The sequence below is a fragment of the Choloepus didactylus genome, chromosome 15 (genome assembly GCF_015220235.1).
Source record: "Choloepus didactylus isolate mChoDid1 chromosome 15, mChoDid1.pri, whole genome shotgun sequence".
Taxonomy (NCBI): Eukaryota; Metazoa; Chordata; class Mammalia; order Pilosa; family Megalonychidae; genus Choloepus; species Choloepus didactylus.
This window is the reverse complement of record NC_051321.1, coordinates 34,226,661-34,246,206: the sequence shown is the minus strand read 5'-3', so window position 1 is coordinate 34,246,206 and position 19,546 is coordinate 34,226,661. Positions and strand designations below refer to the sequence as shown.

General features: G+C 43.4%; 1 protein-coding gene across 3 annotated transcripts in view; it reads left to right on the top strand.

Annotated features, from left to right (window-relative positions):
* Positions 1–19,546, top strand: part of CNNM1 (cyclin and CBS domain divalent metal cation transport mediator 1) — a 64,523-nt gene that overhangs the window by 23,345 nt on the left and 21,632 nt on the right. For 2 of the 3 annotated variants that reach the window (XM_037805153.1, XM_037805155.1), the window contains exons 2-7: positions 6,625–6,768; positions 9,629–9,769; positions 11,294–11,463; positions 13,093–13,192; positions 13,609–13,656; positions 16,457–16,519. In XM_037805153.1, coding sequence (XP_037661081.1) covers positions 6,625–6,768; positions 9,629–9,769; positions 11,294–11,463; positions 13,093–13,192; positions 13,609–13,656; positions 16,457–16,519 — 666 coding nt within the window. The remainder of the gene's footprint in view (positions 1–6,624; positions 6,769–9,628; positions 9,770–11,293; positions 11,464–13,092; positions 13,193–13,608; positions 13,657–16,456; positions 16,520–19,546) is intronic. The other variant, XM_037805154.1, reaches the window with a different exon arrangement.

Genomic DNA, 19,546 nt, shown 5'->3' with positions numbered 1-19,546 from the left:
TCATTTAATCTTTTAATTTATTCACATTCAATGTTATTACTGTGAAGGCTGTTCTTGAATCAGCCACCTTATCCTTTGATTTTTAGTCATCAGATCTATTTTTTCCTTCTTTCTCTTTATTTCCTTTAAGTTATCCTTACTAATACTCTTCAGTTCTGTGACCTTCTCTAGGCCTTTCTCCCCTGTCTTTTATTCTTACCTGTGTTCACCATGGGCTTCCATGGAAGAAAAGTGAATGCGGTCACCACAATTCCACCGAATCCCGAGTTCCCTCTCAGGAGCTCTAGGACACAGGACTGGGAAGGGTTATCTCCCCAACCAACTGCTAAGATGGGTGCATGGGGCAGGGAAATCTGTCAGACGCTCCAGCCACCCATCCCTGTTAATGGTCCAGACCAAACACAACTCACCCTGTCTTTTCAAATGCAATCTCTCTGCAGAGTCCCCACTATGTAGTGTAGAAGTTCCTGCCCAGCCAGTGGCAACCTGGAACTACTGTTCTGGAGCACTGTCTGCCCTTTATCTAGTCTTTTTCATGGAGGAGAATTTTACTCTGTCTTTCCTAATCCGCCATTTTCCCAGAAGTCCTGTCTGAATGAAACCTTTTGATGAACTGTGAAGTTCTAAATAAATGTTAATGAGCATTATCATTATTAGTCTAAATTATTTCACAGGTATCCTGCTTTTCTAGAAAATTGGAGGGAAACTGAAATTAGAGTATGAGTAGTCGTGAGAAAGCATTTGAGAATTTCTACTGGTTGTAGAGACAGGACAACTCAACAGAAAAGGCCACAGTTTCCATTCACAGATGCAAGAGTAAGTCCTCAGAATCTCATAGGAGGGCAGAAGAGGAGAATAGCCAAAATTTAAGGCACTCCCCCAGGTACACTATCATAAAGTAAACATAACACCTACCCATCGAAGGAGAAATAATGTATGGTAGAAACCATCATTTGCTCAGAAGAAAGATGAAAACACTTGGGAAATTTGATCTCCTGTTCCCCTGATTTTCCTCAGTTTGAGTTTTAAATTCTCATAAGTCATCCCTGAGAGTTGATGAGGTCTCTAATAAAGACAGGAACCCACTATGCCCCAGGCCCACTACAATTTGTTCCAGATTCTCCCACTCCCATCCCTGTTCACTATTTCCACAGCCACAGAAAATCAAATGATGTTGCCCCCCCCCACGCCCCCGCCGCCCATTTCTGGTCTCCTGGTGGCCTTTCCTGTATCCACTCTTTTGGTCTCTGCCACAGCCTACAGTACGATATGACAATGTACCAATTTACCAGCATTTCCACGTCCAACAGCGTTGCCCTTTGATTTCAACCTATTACCTCTTTATGAAGCAGTGCCTGCTTTTTTCACCTGTGTGTAGGTTGCAGTTTTTGCTCCACCAACTTCCTGTTCATTCAGGCACTGTTTTTATAAAATTGGCTTTTTTATGACAGCTTTATTGAGATACAATTCACATACCATAATGTTCACCCTTTTAAAATGTACAATATTTTGGTTTTTAGTATATTCACAAAATTTTGCAACAATCACCGCTATCTAATTCCATTTTCATCACCCCCCCCCTCCAAAAAAAAAATCCATACCCATTAGTAGTCACTCCCCATTTCCCCCTCTACCAGCTCCTGGCAACCACTAATTTACCTTCTGTCTCCATAGATTTGCATATTCTGGACATTTTATATACATGGAATCATACAATATGTGGCCTTTTGTGTCTGACTTCTTTCACTTAGCATAATGTTTTCAAGGTTCATCCATGTTGTAGCACGTATCAGTACTATATGCCTTTTTATGGCCAGATAATATTCCATTGTGTGGAAATACCCCATTTCGTTTATCTGTTCATCAGTAGATGGACGTTTGAATTATTTCTACCTTTCCCCTGCTGAATAATGCTACTGTGAACATTTCTATAAAGTTTTTGTTTGCACATTTGTTTTCAATTCTTTGGTGTATATAACTAGGGGTGTGTGTGTGTATTAGGGTTCTCTAAGGAAACAGAACCAACAAGAGATATCTGTAAATATTGTAAGATTTTATAAGAGTGTCTCACGCAACTGTGGGGATGCATGCAACTCTGAAGAAGATTTTCAATGAATTCCCCAGGAGAAGCTGGCTGACTGAAGTAAAGATGAAAGTTCTCTCTTCTGACTACTGAAGTCATAACTTTTCCTTTTAAAGCCTTCAACTGATTGGATTAAATGTCTCTCATTGCTGAAGACACTCTCCTTAGTTGATTGTAGATGTAATCAACTTACTGATGATTTAAGTCCGCAAAATGTCCTAATAGTAAGTTAGGCCGGTACTTGCTTCACCAGACAACTGGACACCATTACCTGGCCAAGTTGACACATGAACCTAACCATTGCAGGGTGGAATTGCTGGATCACATGGTAACACTATGTTTAACTCTTTAAGGAATTACCAAACTATTTTCCACAGTGATTGCACCGCTTTACATTCCTACCAGCAACGTAAGAGTGTTCCAGTTTTTCCACATGCTTGCCAACATTCGTTATTATCTATTTTATATTCTTCTAGTGGGTATGAAGTGGTATCTCTTTGTGGTTTTTATTTGCATTTCCCTAATAACTATTAATGTACCTCTTTCCATATGCTTATTGCCTATTTGTATATTGTTTTGGTTTGCTAAGGCTGCTGAAATGCAGTATTCCAGAAATGGAGTGTCTTTAACAATGGGAATTTGTTAACTTACAAATTTACAGTTCTAAGGTTATGAAAATGTCCAGATTAAGGGATCAACAGGATGATACCTTCTCCCTGGAGAAAGGCTGCTGCCACTATGGGGCTCCTCTGTCACACGGCAAGGTACATGACCGGCCTCTGCTGGTCCTTCTCTCCCAGGTTTTGTTGCTTCTGCCTTCTGGCTGCATGTTTCTCTCTTTTAGCTTCTGTCTCTCTTAGCTTCTCTGGGTGTGTCTTTGTCTCTCAGCTCCTCTGGGGCTTTTTCCATGAACTTTTTCTGGGTTTTCTGTGTGTCCTTTATCCTCTTATAAAGGGCTCCAGTAAGAGGATTAGCAATCACCTTGAATGAGGTGGATCACATCTCAATTGAAATAACCAATTACTATTTTTTCTTTGGTCTCATTTACTTTTGATGTCATGTCTAAGAAACCATTGTCTAATCCTATATTTCCTTCTAAGAGTTTTATAGTTTCATTTCTGACATTTAGGTCGCTGATCCTAATTGAGTTAAGTTTTGTATATGGTGTGAGATAGGGGTCCAACTTCATTCTTTTGCATATGGATATCTGGGTTTTGTCACTGGTTATTGAATTCTCACTATATTCTCGATCCTGGAGAAATGGAGATAAACAGAACATACCTATTGCCCCTCAGGGAGTTTGTCATCATAGTGGGGGGATCCTCAAGAACGTGATGAAATGATATGCATATACAATGCCTAGCACTGTGCCTGACCTCTAGAGTATGCAAGCAAATGGTAGCTCCAATAATAATACTCATAACAATGGCAACCACAATAGTAATGATTCCTATTATTAGTAACATTATTATTACAAATGCCAACAAAGTGTATGTACAAGTGCTGTGGAAGGAGGGAATGACCACCTTTTCCATGTCTCAAAATCAGCTTCACTTGGGGGCCACCCCAACACCTCTGGGGCCAAAGAACAGGAAGAGTGCAGAGGTAGGTCTCTAAAAGCACCGGCCAACCCTTCTGAAGGAAGAAGGATCTCAGTCATGGGATAGCTGGCTTTTTTGTCTCTGTGAGTGTCAGCTCAGAAAAGGATTTTGTATTTGCTGATCCCTGTCCCAGTCTGTACCTAAGGAAAGATGACCTCTTCGTTTGTTTTTAAAAGGTCTTAATCAGCACTTGAGGGAATCTTAAATGCCAATTCTAAATTAGAAAATGTTTCTAAATAGATTGAATATTACATAATTATGTAAAATCTCTGTTCCCTGGTGGAAACATAGTGTATCCTCAACTTGACCTTATGAAGTGTAGACCAATGATGGCTTTTTCACCTAGAAAGTATGGTACTCTTTGCAAAACATCATAAAGTATTAACTTATTTAATCTTAGTGGCATGAAGTATGGCTGCATTATATGTATTCTGGGCTCTTCATTATAAAAAAAATCCAATTATAGAAAACCATTTTAAGAAATCACTTTTTATGTTTTTCCATTATACCAGTCATTTGTTTTGTCATCTCCTAACACATGTTAGCCGAAAAGTGAGATTAGGTGCCATACATTTAAGAAAAATGACTTTGGAAAAAAAATACCTTTAAATTGAGAACATTCTATTAATTAACATAATCTAATTGAAGCTGCAAATTACTTCAATTCAATTGAGTAGGATGCATTTGTTTCAAAGAAGGATAATTTAGATCCACTGAGACAGTGTTTAAAATTTGAATTTAAACACAAATTGGGTTTTAAAAAAAAAAATAAATGTTTTAGTGTTTGGTTTTAATACTATCTATTGTATCAACTATGGATTTTCATCCAGTCTTCAGCTTAGTTTGGTTCATCAGGCATTTATTGGCTGTCTGTTATACAGAGGGAACTTTGTATGATCATTTGTCCTGAAAGAGCTTGTGTTCTGGGGAAGCTGGAAGTTGAAGGGCAAGTAGAGATGGGATGGGAGAAGGAAACAACATGAGCAAAGGCCAAAGAAGTAGAAATGGAGGAAGCTGAGGAGAAGGAGGTGACCTGGTGTACTGGCGTATAGGATGAAGAGAGGATGTAGCAGGACATACAGTTAAAACATAGGAAGACCCACATTGTGAAGTCTTGATAATACCAAACTAATGAGTCTGGACTTGATTCTATGAGTACTAGGAAGCCATGGAAGGTTTTTGAGCAGGACACTGGCCTAATCAGATCAGTGTGGGAGTAGGTTGAAAGATAGGTTGAAGGTGGAGAAGAAATTAGAGACCAATTAGGGAGCCATCTTTGGTGATACAAATGCCATCTTTCTAATTTCTTTTCAGTTAAAAATCCCAAGGAGTAGCTGTCTTGTAATTTGAGGTAGCTGATACAGAGGCTCATGTGTTTAATATTTAATGGTTAATTATGCCTCCAGCAAGTGAGTACTCCTCTTGTCTAATATTTTTAGCAATGGTCAAGCAACAGCTTATAAAAGGTAGCACTGTTGAAGCACAAACTTCCTATTTTTTTTTTTTTCGAATGAATAACATCCAAGCCAGTACCCCAAATTTTCTCCTTAATGTCTCTTAGCCAAGGAGAGGAACCATCCAGATTTGCAGTTTAGAAACAGAACCAGGAGATACATCTATACAACAAAAAGAAACAAACAAAGGTGAAGCAGGACTGTTAGGTAAGACTTCATTCCCTAGATTAGGACTGAACACAGTTACCTGGGTTTGCAGTTCAGCTAGGGCACTTACAGGCTGTGTAACTTTAGGCAAGTTACTTAACCAATCTGTGTGTGCCTCACTTTGTTCATCTGTATAATGGGGATAATAATAGTAATACACATAAGTGCTCAGAAGGGTACATGACACATAGTAATAGCTCAGTAAATGTTAACTGTTATTAAGTTTTGGGGTGATAGAAAAAAAATAACTGCCTATGACACAATATAGAGCTTCACAATCACCTTATGGATACTGGTTGTTATAGTTACTATTGCTGCTAACAAACCACCCCAAAACTTAGAGCATAATAAACCATTTTACTGTGAGTCAGGAATTTGTACAAGACTTGGTGAAGATGGCTTATTCCTGCTTCGCAGTGTCTGGAGCCTCAACCGGAAATGACTGAATATCTAAAGACGACTTGAAAGGCTGGGGCTGGATCCACTGAGATTGGCAGATCCACTTCCAAGATGTTGTCTTTGCTAATCTTTCAGGAACTTTGGTGGGATGGTTGGAAGGCTGAGTTCAGCTTGGATGTCACCGAAGCACTGACTTCTCACAGTGTTTCTGCAGCAGAAGCTGCATGTCTTTTATGACCCAGCCTCAGAGCTCACCTAACAGATATTTCTCCATTCTCTATTGCTTGAAGCAGTCACAGCCCACCCAGACTCCAGGGAAGGGGATATAGACCACACTTCTCAATGGGAAGAGTGTCCAAGAATCTTGGGGCCATGTTTTAAGATCACGACACTGGTATTATTGCCTAATTTGAGATGAGACAGCTGAGACACAATAGAGGTTAAATGATTTCTCCAGGATCAGTTGCACAGACAGTAACTGAGATGGTGGGGGTGGGGGGCGGGGAAAGGAGGATGGCCTCTAACCTAAATCTTCCAACCCCCAATCCTTGCCTTTTCAATTAGATTATTCAGCCTCCTTCACCTAAGATATACTTGCTAGTGTGTGAGTGTTCAGAGAAAAACAAAATTAACTGGCTTTTGATATATGGACAATTTTCCTAAAAAAAGAGCTGTAAAAGTATGTTTTGCATTGAAAAAAGCTTGCACACAAGCTTTATATTTTAAAGAGTTCCTGAGATGAATTCAGTTTTAAAAAAAAAAAAAAAGGAAAGAAAAGCCTGGGTGATGACTGGTCAGATGGCAATTTGGTGCAACTCTCTCACCGGGAAAGATCTGTGAAAATGTCCAAGAGGCTTAATTGATTTCATTTGTTCTCTAGGAAAATCTCATCTGGCCATTGTGCAGCGAGTGAATAATGAGGGGGAAGGGGACCCCTTCTATGAGGTGATGGGCATCGTCACGCTGGAGGACATCATAGAGGAAATCATCAAGTCGGAGATCCTGGACGAAACTGATCTGTACAGTGAGTGTGCGGCCTTTGCTAGTGTCTGTGATTCATCTTGTTTTCCCCCGAGGCTCTCAGGGGCAGCTTAGTTTGATATACAGCATGAAAGGGTATCCGGACAAGCCCTGTGCACTTGCTGTCATCAGCCCCCCAATGCCAGGAGCTGACACGCCAAGACACCCTGGTTTCCATCATGCCTTAGTCACCGAGAACACGCTAGCTAAATGTTTATCGGAAGGGCACCTTTAGGAACTGAGCCAGGGCTACAAAAAGATGACCTCCTGACCTTTGGATGGAAAAGGAAACAAACTGCACCCCAGAAGGCGACCAGAGGCCTTTCTGCCCTTGTGTCTGTTCCCTTCTGCTGTTCCTGTTCTTTCTCTTTGACCACCTAGACACAGACCCCAGCACCACCTGGGGTCCCCTCACCCCAAACTTCCATAGACAATGCGGACTGACTGCCGTGAAGATTGCCCACCCCGCATCCTAAGCCAGACACTTAAATGTCCCTGCTTAGATACTGCCCTTCCCTCTATGTCTTTCTAGCCCCACCACCCTGGGTTTCTCATCCCTGTCCCCTACCCACCAGGCACCTGCCTGGCTCATGTCCCTGCTGTGTCTCTGCTCTCTACTTGCTGGTCTCTTCGTCCTACCCCCCACCTGGCCCTTGGAAACAATGTGAACTTCTCTATGTAGGTAGTGACTGCTTTTGGTTACTGAGCCTTATCAGAGCTTTGCTTGCAAAGGTTACAAAGGCATTCTTTGTCTCCGAGGGGGGACTGTTATCCAAATCTGTGGGAGTCACTAGGCCAGGAAGTAGTTCTTCCTCAGAATCTCTTCTAATGGGCAGCAATCATTTTCCTCCCCTTAGATAACTCAGTTCAGACCCCTGCCCTGAGTTTGCTAGCAGTAGCCTTTCAGAAACTGTCTCCTGGTAGAAAAAGCTTTGATACTGTAAGGCAGTGAGCTGTGCAGCAAGAGTGACTTCCTTTTGGACTTAGATCAAAGCTAAAAGGTGGGCCTGGCCTTGACAAAAAATAACCATGTCATAGAGTCCCCTCCAGGGACCTGCTGTTGCTGTACTGCCCCCACCAGGCCTGTCCTCTTCAAAGGAGAATTGAACTCAGAAATTTCCTTTCCCTCCCCTTCTCCACCTCTGCCCACCACTCTTGATTTAGAACTCCCCTCTCAGCCAAGTGTCTTGGTAGCTAAGTTGAAGAAATTCATACTAAGGGGTTAATGGCTGATATTCACCTGAAGAAATTCATACTAAGGTGTTAATGGCTGATAGTCACCTAACCAAATAAGCTGCTCCCAGCATTTGTTTTGACAACCTCAGTGCTCCACACACCCACTCCTAAAACCAAAGGAGTGAGGAAGAGGGATCAGAGGAATGATTCCCTAATGATGAAATGTTCTATAGCATTCTGATGGAGAAGGGAGAGGGAATATTTGGGCAAACAAGTCATCCAAATCAGAAGATTGCTCACTATGAAAGCAAAAGAACTGGATCCTATACTTACATTTGCCACCCTCTTGCTCCACGATCTTCTTTATAAAGGAGAAGGTTAGGGTGTTTCTGCCCTTATAAATGAGCTTCTGGCATGATTCCTTCAGAGCTGTCAGAAGGCGGAGGAGCCCAGAATACGAGGTTCCTCCCACACAAGCCTGACCCACAGGAGGCCTGGTCTGGATTTTGCCACTGTTCCCATGTGCCCCGTGGAGCCAGAAGGGCCGTGAGGCCTGTGACCCAAGCAAAAGGAGTGTTAAAGCAGGGACCAGATGCCTGAGGGCCCCAGCAGCAAGGGCAGACCCACAAAAGAGCAGAGCAGGTGAAGGCCACTTTTCCCTCTCTAGAAGGAAACCCAAAAGGCCTGGCAGAAGTGAGCTCTGGAAGGAGAAGGGTAAAAGGAGCCGTTTCCCTGTCCCTGGAGTTCTCTGCCTTTAATTTCCATTGTGTCCCCTCAGCCTGCTCTAGGAGTCCTCTGCAGTCCTGTTTTTCTCCAGGCCAAGTTTGGTGAAAACCTAAATCCATTTCCCTTTTTCCCCCTTACTACAGGTGAAATAGGCTGGAAATTTCAAAATTTTACTCACAATTAAGGGAAAGCAAAAGAGAAATGACCAAAGAAAACCCCTCCAAAAAAATTTTACACACTTAAAAAAAAGTGTGAAAAAATTAAATTGGAAAAAGCACATTTTTTCAACCAATAATCACATGCCCCAGACATAGGCTTTCTGGGTCTCCATGGCCTGTCTGCCGCTGCCACCCCAGGAACCCTTGCTGGTAAGAGGAGGTGACCAGCTACCTCCCTTGGGCACCATCCCTCAAGCTACCACTCAGAGCCTGGTTTAAGTCAGCAGGAAGAGACCAGGGCTTCTGAACTCTGGCAAAAGGAGAGAAAACCCCTGGGCCCTGCCAATCTCCTTGATGCTGAGAATGCAAGTCCTCATGTTTGTATGACTTTCATAAACACTTTCTCAGATAGTTTCTGCTTGGAGTCTCATAATAACTGCACAAGTGGGATAGATGAGCTGTTATTAAATATTATTAACCTTAATTAAAACAAAACTGGAACAGTTATGCTTAGAGAGCTTACCCAGTGCTGGGCTTGGAGCCCCAGGCCAGCTTTTCCCCTTTTCCATCCCACACCTCCCAAGTGTATGTAACTCTGAGACCATTATGGCCGTCTCCCACCTTCTATTCCTTATCACCATCATTCCACTCCCAAGATGGAGATGCTGTGACATCACCTGTAGTTGACACTTGGCAGAAATCAGTGTGGTCCCAGAGGACCTCTCTGTCCCGCGGGACTTGGGAAAACCTCCAAAGACCACCAGTGATTCTGAGATAGCTGCCGTCTCTCTTGCTGTCCTGCAGCTGACAATCGGAAAAAGCAGAGGGTCCCGCACCGGGAGAGAAAGCGGCATGACTTCTCCTTGTTTAAGCTTTCCGACTCAGAGATGAGGGTGAAGATCTCACCACAGCTTCTGCTGGCCACACACCGCTTTATGGCCACAGGTACGCATCTGCCCCCAACAAGTCTGCCAGCAGGGCCACTTTTAATTTGATTTCCAGTTCTTCCAGGGCAGTTTCTCAACCCTGGATGCCCATTAGAACCTCTCAGGAGGCTTTTAAAAAAGACCGATGCCCAGGCTCCACCCCTGATCAGTTAAATCAGAATCACTGGGGATAATAATTTTTAACACTTCCTGACCTAATACCACTGTGCGGCCCCGACCAAGAACCACTGTCCTAGCTAGGAAAGGAGGTTGCCTCAGATAAGGCCACAGGATGCCACATAGCGTCACACCGAGTCCCAAGCCAGATCTAGGAGAGGAAGGAGTACGTCTCAGCTCTGCTTTTCCCTCTTCTGCTTGAGGAAAGAGCTAGAGAAATTACCTCTGCACTTTTCCCTTCCTCTGCTCGCTTCCCAGGCACGGTTGCCTGAGCTAACCTGTCCTGTTAGAGTCGGGGTGCCCTTGAGTATTTGTGAGGCAGGGAAAGGTCTTGTTCTACCCAGGAGCAAGACCCGGGGTCCAGTACCCACCAGGGCCGTGTATGCCTGTGAGCTACAAGTTTTTAAAATATGGGAGTGGATTGTGAATCTTGGAATCTTTAGAAAGAAGAAAAGATGAAATGATCCAAATACAAACTTCTTGTGAGGAAAGTAAAAGTTTGTTTTTCTTATCCATGTCTAATTCATGTGCTGACCTAGAGTGATCATACCCATCAAGTTCAATAGTTAATTAATCCAGCATATATTTACTGAGTATATAATTAATGCTCACACTGTTCTAGGTGCAGAGAGGTAGAAAAATTTATATTGGAGTTTCTTTAAAATAGAGTTTTCAACATGTTATCCAGTTCTGAATACCAGTGGTTGTTTTTTTAACTGCTGGCTCATTTCGCATAGCAAAGCAGCTGAATCTGTTAAAATATATCATATAATAATATAATATGGTACAATATGATGTAATATAATGTGATGCAACACATGATATGATATAATTATATAATATCTGTTCATATATAGTAATATCTGTTATAGGTAAATATGGTACAATGATGCTTTGCATTATTGACAACTTAGTTAAATAACTGTCTCTACTAACTTGGGATTTTGTATCATTCAACAGATACATGTCATACAAATAAATCAGATTATTTCTTTATAAATTTCACTTGATTACAACATTAAAGTCCTTTTTGCTCATGTGATTTAGTTATCCACGCCCAACTTTCATTAAAATCAAAGAGAAACTTCATGATGAAACTGACATTCCCTTCATGGTGGCCTGTTTCCTAAGGCACCAGGGCAGGAACAATCGTCCCCAGAGGGCATGGGGAAAGCCCTCAGAAGCACCCTTGGGCTTCGGATCCCCTGCCCTGAGCCGTCTCAGAACCCTGCCAGTTTGGTGTCAATAGGATGAACAGGGCTGGTCCTGGGTACAGGCCCTGGTTGTGTCCACTCTGACTCCTCCTGGAGTCAGGGCTGGAGGCATGGGAGGTGCTGAGTCCTCCCTGCCTCCCACTCTCCCCTAGAAGTGGAGCCCTTTAAGTCTCTCTACCTTTCGGAGAAGATCCTGCTCCGGCTCCTGAAACATCCCAATGTGATCCAGGAGTTGAAGTTCGATGAGAAAAACAAGAAGGCCCCAGAACACTACCTCTACCAGCGCAGCCGCCCTGTGGACTACTTTGTGCTGCTTCTACAGGTGAGTAGGAAAGTCAGGGAACATCTCAGAGCAAGACGAGGGTGCCTCCTGGCTGAGGAGGAACGGTCATGCCTCCCACAGTGCCAGGGCCCAGGACTTGGCTGGCTGCCTTGGGAACAAGATCAGCTGGGGTGGACATTTCTGCATGGAAGTCTAGGGTCCTAAGAGTGGTAGGGTGGGGTGGGAACTTTCCAGCAGAGGGGTTCTGCTGCTGAACTTCCAAAAACGCTGCCCTACAGAATCCCTGATACCTCCTTGTCTCTGATTGAGCATTGCCATAAATGGAACTGCCCACGGCCTCCTAAGTTTTAGACAACTCTTGTCTAAATCCCATCCCTTGGTCAAGCTGAAATTGCACCATCTTCAACTTCCACCCACTGGTCCTTGCTCTGCTCTCTGGAGACACATTCCATTCTCTATACCACATTTTAGCCCTTACAATCCCCTAAGTCTTCTCCCCCTAAAGAGGACCAGGAAGGGGAAAAAAAATGAGTGAAAAAGGTGCAGTACTCACTGAGTACTCACATAAGTCCTTCGCCCTCTACCACGGGTGCTGGTTAGGTCTGTCGTAAGCAAGCATCAGGCACGGTTCCAGCTGGTGTCACTGCCGGTGCCTGTCCTGGCTCCCCCGTCAGCTCCACGCTGATTCCCTGTCTCTTCCACACAGAATTTTATGAACCCTAAACACACTGATTTTTTAAAATCTTGATTAAACTCAGAATAACTTAAAAACAGCATCTTTGTTACAGTTCACCTCCAGCCTGTCTGCTCTCTGACCCTGTAATTTGCCTTATATACATCCTTCCAAATAACCTCAATAAAATGACCTCTATTCTCCAAGGATGGAGTCGCATCCTTCACTGTTAGAATGCTACAGGTCCTGTTACATTATGTAACAAACACATACTATCCGCTATCTCATGCTTAATGTAAACATAACAGTTTTCAAATAAAACTTGGAGGGAGTCAAAAGTAGTGACAAGGGTATAGGTTCAGAAACTGGAAAAATCTGGTTTTAAAATTCCAATGTTACCATTTCCAAATTATCCTTGACTAAGTTATTTAACCTCTCCAAGCCTCAAAGTTGACTTGTCTGTAAACGGGATAAAAACAGCATGGACCTCAAGGATGTGGGTCCAACTGAATGAGAATCCATGCAGTGCCTTAACACAGGATCAGGCCTGTAGATGACCCTGTTCACATTAGTGGCATTATTATTGGTGACAAATTAAACAAGCTTCATGCAGAATTAACTTTTATCTCAACAGACTTGGACATCAGGTAAAGCAGGCTATCAGGTAGAGTCCACTAGAGACCATTAGAGCCTAATCTCAGACAAGACCTGTCTAAATCAGGGTTAGCTGGTATCTGGAGCTGCAGTATACAAGGAGCACTTGAGTATTCATGACTGGATGATGCTTTATGAACTAAGCGATTAATTTGCTGCAAAGAGCTACTGAAATAGATCGCAGGTGCTACTTCTGCAGGTCAGTCTGACAGAATTAATGTTCCCCTGGGATAAAAATGTAAGGCCAAGCTGCTATCCAGGCTGAGGTGCTTAGGGTTCTCGTCAATACTAGAACTGGGAGTGCTGGTACACACCTTTAGTACACTTCCTTCTTTCTCCAGGGTAAAGTAGAGGTGGAGGTTGGTAAGGAGGGCCTTCGCTTCGAGAATGGAGCCTTCACCTACTACGGGGTCCCAGCCATCATGACCACTGCTTGCTCAGGTATTCTAACTACCAAACTGTCACTTATTGGGGAAGCAATGGGGTATTGTAGAAAAAGCTGGGTTCAAGTCTCGGTTCCTCCTTTAACTTGTTGTGGAACCTAGACAAGCCATTGAACTTCCTGGGCTTTAATTTCCTCTGCTGCACAATGGGTATAGAATTACTTTTTATTCAGAGAATTAGTTTGTCAAAGTACATGATAGACTATAACATTATCAAGTGTTAGAAATGCACAGTGGTATTTTTCAGCATGAAGGGACAAGTTTATTTTGCTTTTTACATTTGTTCCCTACCCTTCCATTTGGTTGCCTAGTTTTTACAGGGTTACTTGGCATTGGGGTGAACAAGAGGGATTCCCATAAGAAGGCGTGTTTTCTGAGTTCCCTCTGAAGCCCACTGCATCCTTCTGTCCTTAGATAACGACGTGCGGAAGGTTGGAAGTCTGGCTGGATCCTCTGTCTTTCGTATGTATCTCTCAAACCCCTTCCTCGTCCTCCCCATCGTAGTCCTGCCTCAGCCCTCTCTGGGGACCAGGACCCAGCACTTTGAGCCAGGGCTGGGGCTAACAAATGCTGGCAGCCTCTTTGTAATGCTCTGCCAGGAACACTTCTTCCTGCCAGGTACTCACAGATCTCGGGGGCTTAGTTCTGTGTGTCTGGAATGTCTTCTGCTTCTCTGCTCACACACAAGTGATGACCAGTGGGGAGGTAGGGGGCACTACTTACTGCCACCTGCCAGCCAGGTGATTTGTGTCTGTGTGCTGTGATCAAGGTTCAGCCTTTCCTTCCCTGCTATGATAATTTGCCACTGGCCTTTACTTGAAAGTCACCATATGCTGTTATTGTGCCTTAGTAAGAGATAACTACAGGATCTTGGGATGTTAATCCCAAGCTGGTGCAATATGTTGCTTATCTGCTTCTCCTTCCTTGTTCACCACCTCTCAACTGGTGGAGAGGTGTCTGCCAGCTGGCCATGCATGCTGATGTTGGGGGCTGGCCCAGGGCTGATGGTTGATTTGCTCTGCCCCTTCTGTGCTGTACCTTCTCACTGCTTTCTGTGCTGAGTTCTTGTACTTGTGTTTAGGGCATGGCAATTAATGTGATGATAAATGTGATTGAGAAATAATTATTTCTCTAGATTTCTTTCTCATTCTCTGGTCTGAATTTCACACTCTTTCAGCTGTTATTGTTTACGCTGGCCATTTAATACCAAATGGGGTGTTTTCTCTCATCATAAAAAGTAACTTATATTGACCTTTATAAGAGGGTCCCCGAGCTTGTTTTCACAGTCCCTGATACACGGTAAGGTAAATACCTTCTGAACCCAGAGAAACTAAACTAATGACTCAAGGCAGAGTAACTTCTGGAATACTAATAAGTTGTGTAGTAATGTTAGCTCTCTTCTGGTTTCTTCAGAAGAGAAAAAGAGATATCAACTCTGAGAAACAAGAGCTAGGTAAGATATTCCCCAGGGGACCCCAATTTAGATGAAGTTCTTTCTCTAAAAATAGGTGTATAGGGGGTACTGTTATCTAACTTCCTTCTTTTCTCCCTTCCTGTCTTTAGTTCTTTTTGTCAAAATCTTTCCATTTTATCAGTGAGAAAGGAATAAACTTACAACCCCCATCTCTCCTTCAAAATTAATTAACTAGAAGGAAGTGTTAAACTCTCTTTCCCTCCCCATGCTTCTGAGCATCTTTATAAATTCTCAGGAAGAAAAAGAAATCTAATTAGCCAGTAGGGTAAAGAGAGATTTTCCATCTCACCCCAAGCCCTTCCTACGTAATGGAGTGAAGTATGAAAGAGCTGCAAAGGCTGGCCACATTCCCTGGTTGTCTCAGGTGGACACTCAGCCCCAGGACTAGCCATTCACAGCCTTTCACTGCAGCTGAGCCACAAGGCAGTGAGCACTTGTGGTGTTTTGGTCTAGTGAACCCCTCCTGTCCTTGAAGCCACCCTGCAGCTTTATCAGCCTTTGAGGATGAGAACTGAGATGACGAGTTTGCCAGAACTCTGTGACTTATGCCTCAAAGTTGGACTTGAGGTTGCAAGTAAGTTGCTCCAGTTTTCCTGCGAAGGGTGAAGGGACCAGTCAGTACTGCCTCCTTCATTTTGATTCTGGTGGCCAGGGAACCCAGGAGGACCACGGTGAGCACTCAGAGGAACAGATGCACACAAGATGTGGGGTGTGCAGGCAGGGAGAGAACAGGTCTCCTCTCCATTTGGCAGTGTATACATTTGATTCTGCAGCCCAGGAAGAACTGTGATTTGTCTTGAGACTATGAGGTTTCTTACTCCAGTGTGTTTTGCAATGTTCGGGGTTCATTCAAATATTCTTTAACATCTCATGTCAGAGTAAATTGTTTTCAGGTAGGTATAAACCTCTCCCCTCCATCCCCTGCATGTGTGGGTGATTTCTAGATAAAACCATTTGGTACAACAAAGAAGACTGCAGAAACTGCCAGCTACAGAAGCTGCCATCACCTGCAGTCTTAGTGTAATTTAGCTCCTTGAAAGGAGCTCTGGGAATGATCAGATCGGAGAAAGGAGGACAAATTCTGTCCAGAAAAACCACTTGATCAGGGTCAGGTGGCGGAAAGGACTGGCGTGTTTGTACACACTTCAACCCCACTAGGTCCCACCTGATAACCAGGCAGAGAGGTGCTTTGGAGCACTTGAACTTGCTAAGAAGTGATTATGATTTAATGAATCAAGTTGATTCACATTAAAATTCTACTCTTTTCTGAAGCCTCTAGCACTGTGACCACGAGGGAGCTCCTGGGAGTCCAAGGCGGGAGCAGCTGCCCAAGGATGTCCCTAGCTGGCTCATGCACATTGCATCTGCGTTAGGACTCTGAGCGAGCAGGACAGACATGGCAGCTGAAAGAGCCTGGTGGGAATGCAGTGCTGTGCCGCCAACATGTTTGCAGGCTCAGACCAGGCACCTCAGAGAGAAGGCTGCCCACTCATTCCCCATTGGGGCTGCCTGTTCCTGTCTTGGGCATTTTGGATTCCCTCTAAGATTATTTTGCATCTTTTCAGAAGACCTTCAGTAAAGTTCATTTTATTTTCCTGTCTCTCTGGAGAGTGACTTTGCAAGAGGATGTGATTTCCATGTTTTCAGAGGCCAGGTTCCTTGTTACAGAGAAATGTGATGTTGTGAAGATCATGGAACAGACTGTCTCACCTACTTTGCTCTGTCTTTCTCCTTTTCTGTTTCTCTTCTCCTTCGCACCTCACAAACGCTTGGCCCCCGACTCTTTAGTGCCCGTCTCTGTGTCTCGTACCTTCGCCTTCAGCAGAGGGGACTCTCTGGCAGGCTCCCCAGGTAATCATGCATGGGTGGCTCAGGTCTCTGTAGAACCAATAGGGTTTGCAAGAGACCTTTGGTTTCTGTCACTGGCCTGCAGAAGGACCAGTCTCTCCTGTGACTGGGCACAGCACTTTGCACAAACAACATTCATTTGCACACACAGCCCAGACATTGCTGGTTCAATGACATCATTTGTGAAATTAGCTTCCAGGGATGCATCTGGGTGTACATGGAGAAATGGTGGGGGGAAGGGATGGTGTGAGTTCCTCCGTGTCATATGTCTGGCTGCAGAATGGAAGGATGCTGAGTGCAGTGGAGACAAACAGGAAGAAACAGTGAACACCAGGCTTTATGCCTAAATATTTCCCCTCCACTTCTCCTCCTGTTTGGTCTCTGTCTTTAGCTAACCACTAACCTATCCTCATCTTCCTAGTCATATTCTATATGATTATCTTATTCAAAGTTGCTTTGAAATTTTGAAAGGATGTCAAAATTTCAAAGCAACTTTTCATTAGGCTTAATTTCTCTTATTAATTAAATTAAAGTTACTGGGTTTCTTTTAATCGGGTAAAGCAGCTCCTGATAGAGCTACACAGAAACTCAATGGCCGAGTAGTATGTAATAAATCTGAACAATCAATTAACTGGTTCTATAGTTTTCATCTACAGAGGTTGATCCTTAGGGTCACAAGGCAAGTAATACACAAACAGGTACCAGGAATTTATTTTTGAAATTGCCCTGCAGTTAGAACACAGTCTAAGGCCCCACACACTCTATCCCTGTATCCCTAGGGTAATGATTCTGGGGCTCTGCCATATCCGCAGTCATCAAGAATCCAGTTACTGCTTCCCTATCTGCACAGTAGGGAACATTCAATAGGGCTATCTATATCCTGAGACCTCAAACCCCCACATTTGCAAATTCACAAGTATTTATATGCTGGCTTCTATTTTTTCCCAAATCACAAGCAAGTTAACCACTTTCTCACCTTTCACCAAAGTTTGATCTCTCACTTGATGGTGATTTTCACCAAGAAATAAAGGTTGGTTTTCTTGTTCTGTGAGCACTCACGTCTTCATTGTGGCTACAGAACAGTACAGGAAATGAGAGATGCCAATCTAGTGTACTTGCTGGCTAAATGGTCTCCTCCTGGTGCCAGCAGGATTGGGAATTATCACATCATAGACCTTCAAGAACCTTCCCATGTCAGTGAATCTTGTGAATGCCAAGAGAGTACTAGAAAGCTTGGGCAGAAAGGGAGGGTGCATATTTTCAAAAGATTTTCAAGCAAAAGGATCAAGCTGGGGCGTATTTTCCTTTTTAATTAACCTTCAGTTATCCAGACTACCTAGTTAATTGTAACATCCCGTTGAAGGAAGGCTAATTCTAGTTCATCGGTATTTATTACGCAAAACTTCATGGTAGCCCGGTGTCAGACAAGGGCCTGCTGTGCAGTCTCCCCAGGAGGTACTGAGAACTTCTGATCCAACTCTGCCCAGCCCAGGTGCCCCCGCATGCCCTTGTTTCTTTTCCTCTTTAAAAATTTTATTGTGGTAAAATATATGTATATAAAACATAAAACGTGTCATTTTAACCATGTTTAAGAGCACAGTTCAGTAGTATTAATTACATTCACAATGTTGTGCAACCATCTCCACTCTGTTTCCAAAACTTGTTCATCACCCCAAACAGAAACTGTCTCACTAAGCAAATGACTCCTATTCCCTCCCACATCCCTCCCAGTTCCTGGTAACCTGTAAATTTGCCATATATGTGAAATCATATAATATTTGTCCTTTTGTGTCTGGCTCATTTCACTTAGTTTTATGTCCCTGAGTACTCTTTTAACCTTCCCCACATTTTCTTCATTCTTCCTCCATGGGTATTCAACCAACAGGAAATAGTTGAGCAACAATGAGGTGGGAGCAAAGCCGGCTTATTCTCAGGCTTGCTTTAACTCTGCAGGGTGGAGGTGTGGCAGCTCAGTAGGAGGGGGGGAGGGCCGTGTTCCTTCCGGCTCCTTCCTCCTCACCTGCTTTCATCTGGTCTCTGTAGCCAGCCACCAAGCCTTCCCAGCCTCCAGGCAGTCCCCAGGACCAACGCCACGGGGGCAGCACTGGCATGCTTGCTTCTGTCCCATAGCACCAGAAGAAGCAGGCTCAGAGCCATGGGGATTTGTGGAAAGAAATCCTAGGCACCTTCTGGCCCCACACTTGATTTATGATCCAGATACATTAATTTATGTATATATTATAGGCCTTTAAGTTTAAAAAGAACTATCATTGTTTTACTTGATCCCCACAGCCATTTTATGAGCTAGGGATTATTCTTGGAAAACGATAGATAAGGAAACAGACTGAGAAATTAAGCCCTGAGGTCAGGGTCATAGTGTAGTAAGTAGGTAGAGGGTTGATCTCTTAGATCCCCCTAAGAGCCCTCCTAGAAGGCTGTGATTTATTTGCATTTTGAAAGCAGCCATTCTAATGAATATGGTGCTCATGCTGGATTGAAGCCAACAGTCCCTGCTCCAAATATTGTCATCATTATCCGTAGGGACTTTCCTTCTATTTGAGCTTTAGTTTGAAATAAGGAGAGCAGAGTGGTTTGAGGATTACTTCCAGAGTGTGGTGTAATTAGCCAATGTGTCAGATGCTTCCGTTTAAATGAAACTCTGATCTGCCCACTAAAAGTACATAGCCCCACTGCAGTTATCATAGCCTCTCTCCCCAGATTCATTCCTTCTTTCCTCTCTTGGCAGCGGAGAGAATTTTGAGTGCCCCATGGACACTATGAATCCATAAAAACACAGAAATAGGAAAGACTACAGAACCAAGTATTCTTTTTCAATGCTAGATTGTCCATCTATAATGTGCTTTGAGATCAATGATAGGGTTTTCTCCCAGAATATAAAAGGGACTCTCTAAAATAATCTTTTTACTTTGCGAAATGTGGAGAGTGGATATATTCCTACGGGTTGGCTCTTGTGTAGTAAACATTTGGGAACCATTAAAGCTCAATGTAACATGAGCAAGTTCATCTGGG